Raw genomic sequence first — 1,502 nt, 5'->3', positions numbered from 1 at the left:
CTGTGCAGGGGCTTCTGTCTGTGGCTATGCAGGCTCAGGACCTTCTGCTGGGGTCAGACAGACGGGCAGGTGAGGCTGAGCGTTTCCATGGGCTTCATCTGTCCTTGTGGAGGAAACGGGGAGGGGAGCGTGGGGCACCTGACAGGCAGATGCCCCCAGCAGACAGCCTCTCCTGGGCTGAGGGGGAGGGAGGGAGGACGCGGGAGGCAGAGTGGGTCAGGCCCGGGGGTCCTGGCACAGGGTGTGGAAGTTCTTGTGGAAGTGGCTGTCCGGGAAGGCATAGAGGAAGGGGTTGAGGCATGAGCTGACGTAGCTGAGGCTGGTGATAACATAGGAGGCAGTGATGACCAGCGGCTTCGGTGGTAGGTCCATGGCCAGGGCCACGACAGAGGCCAGGTGGAAGGGCGTCCAGCAAAACAGGCATGTCGCCAGTACGGCCAGGATCAGCCCAGTTGCCTTACTCCTGGCCTGGCCCAGTGCCTAGGTGGTGGGGCAAAGCCGTGTGGTCAGCAGCCTGAGCAGTAGCCCTGTGTAGAGCGCGCAGGTGGTGCCCAGCACCTGGGTGTAGACTCTGCTCGTCTGCAGCCAGGCCTGCTCAGGCCTTGGGAAGCTTAGCCCACAGTTGTGGACCTGCAGCTCATTGTTGTAGACACCTGCAAAGGCGAGAAAGGTCAGCACCATGGGGGAGACCACCAGCCAGACACCCAGACTGGCAAGCTGTGCCGGGTGGAGGGAGAGCCAGGGTGCATGGGGTGGGGGTGCAGATGCCTGAAAAGTCAGGTAGCTGTCCAGGGTCCCAGCGGCCAGGAAGTAGACTCTGCAGAAGATGTTGTAGTGGTTGGCGACCAGCAGTACTTTTCAGAGCAGGTCCCCAAAGGGCCAGTGCTGAATCAGGTGCTCAGCCACACTGACTGGCAGCACCAGCGCAAAGAGGTCGGCAACTGCCAGGTGCAGCAGGAACAGGTTAGTCATCATCTTTCTGGGTGCCCTCAGGATCACCCAGACAACAGCCATGTTGCCAGCCAGCCCCATGACACAAGTGACCTAGTATAACCCCCGGCAGGACAACGTGCAAGGAGGGCAGTGGCTCGGGGGCAGTATTGTTGTCTGACGAGAGATCTGCGCCCATGGCCCTTTTGGAGGGAAGGAAGGATGAGCCTCTGTGGTCTTGGGGGCCCAGTCCTCGGCTGCTGGAGTCTGGGTGTCCGGTGTCCTGCATGATGAGGTGGAAGTGTTCATGATCCCTACCCTGGGCAGCAGAAGGTACCTCTGAGTCGGGGGGCCTGGATGGGGGCCTCCTTGGGCTGCATTCTGAGGAAGAAAGAGCCAGAAATGCTGGGGCGTGGGTGTCAGCCTAGAGCAGCAGCCAGCTTTCAATTCTCTGGCTGAGGACACATTGGGTCTCTCTGCCCACTCCTGTGCTGCAGCCCTAGGGGGTGCATGGGGCCCCTCAGCCTCCACTGGGCAGTGCTCATGGCTTGTCAGTCCCCTTCCCCACGCCC

The 1,502-nt window shown here is 61.4% G+C and overlaps 1 protein-coding gene across 1 annotated transcript; it reads right to left on the bottom strand.

Moving 5' to 3' along the window:
* Positions 1-216: 216 nt before the first annotated feature.
* NPBWR2 (neuropeptides B and W receptor 2) lies at positions 217-1,129 on the bottom strand. The gene is given in 2 exon segments (XM_049870054.1): positions 217-1,041; positions 1,043-1,129. Coding segments are annotated over 2 exon segments (912 nt in total).
* Between the last annotated feature and the right edge of the window lie 373 nt (positions 1,130-1,502).

This window comes from Elephas maximus, chromosome 25 (assembly GCF_024166365.1).
Source record: "Elephas maximus indicus isolate mEleMax1 chromosome 25, mEleMax1 primary haplotype, whole genome shotgun sequence".
Taxonomy (NCBI): Eukaryota; Metazoa; Chordata; class Mammalia; order Proboscidea; family Elephantidae; genus Elephas; species Elephas maximus.
Note: the sequence above shows the minus strand (reverse complement) of the source record. Positions and strands in the feature narration are given on the sequence as shown.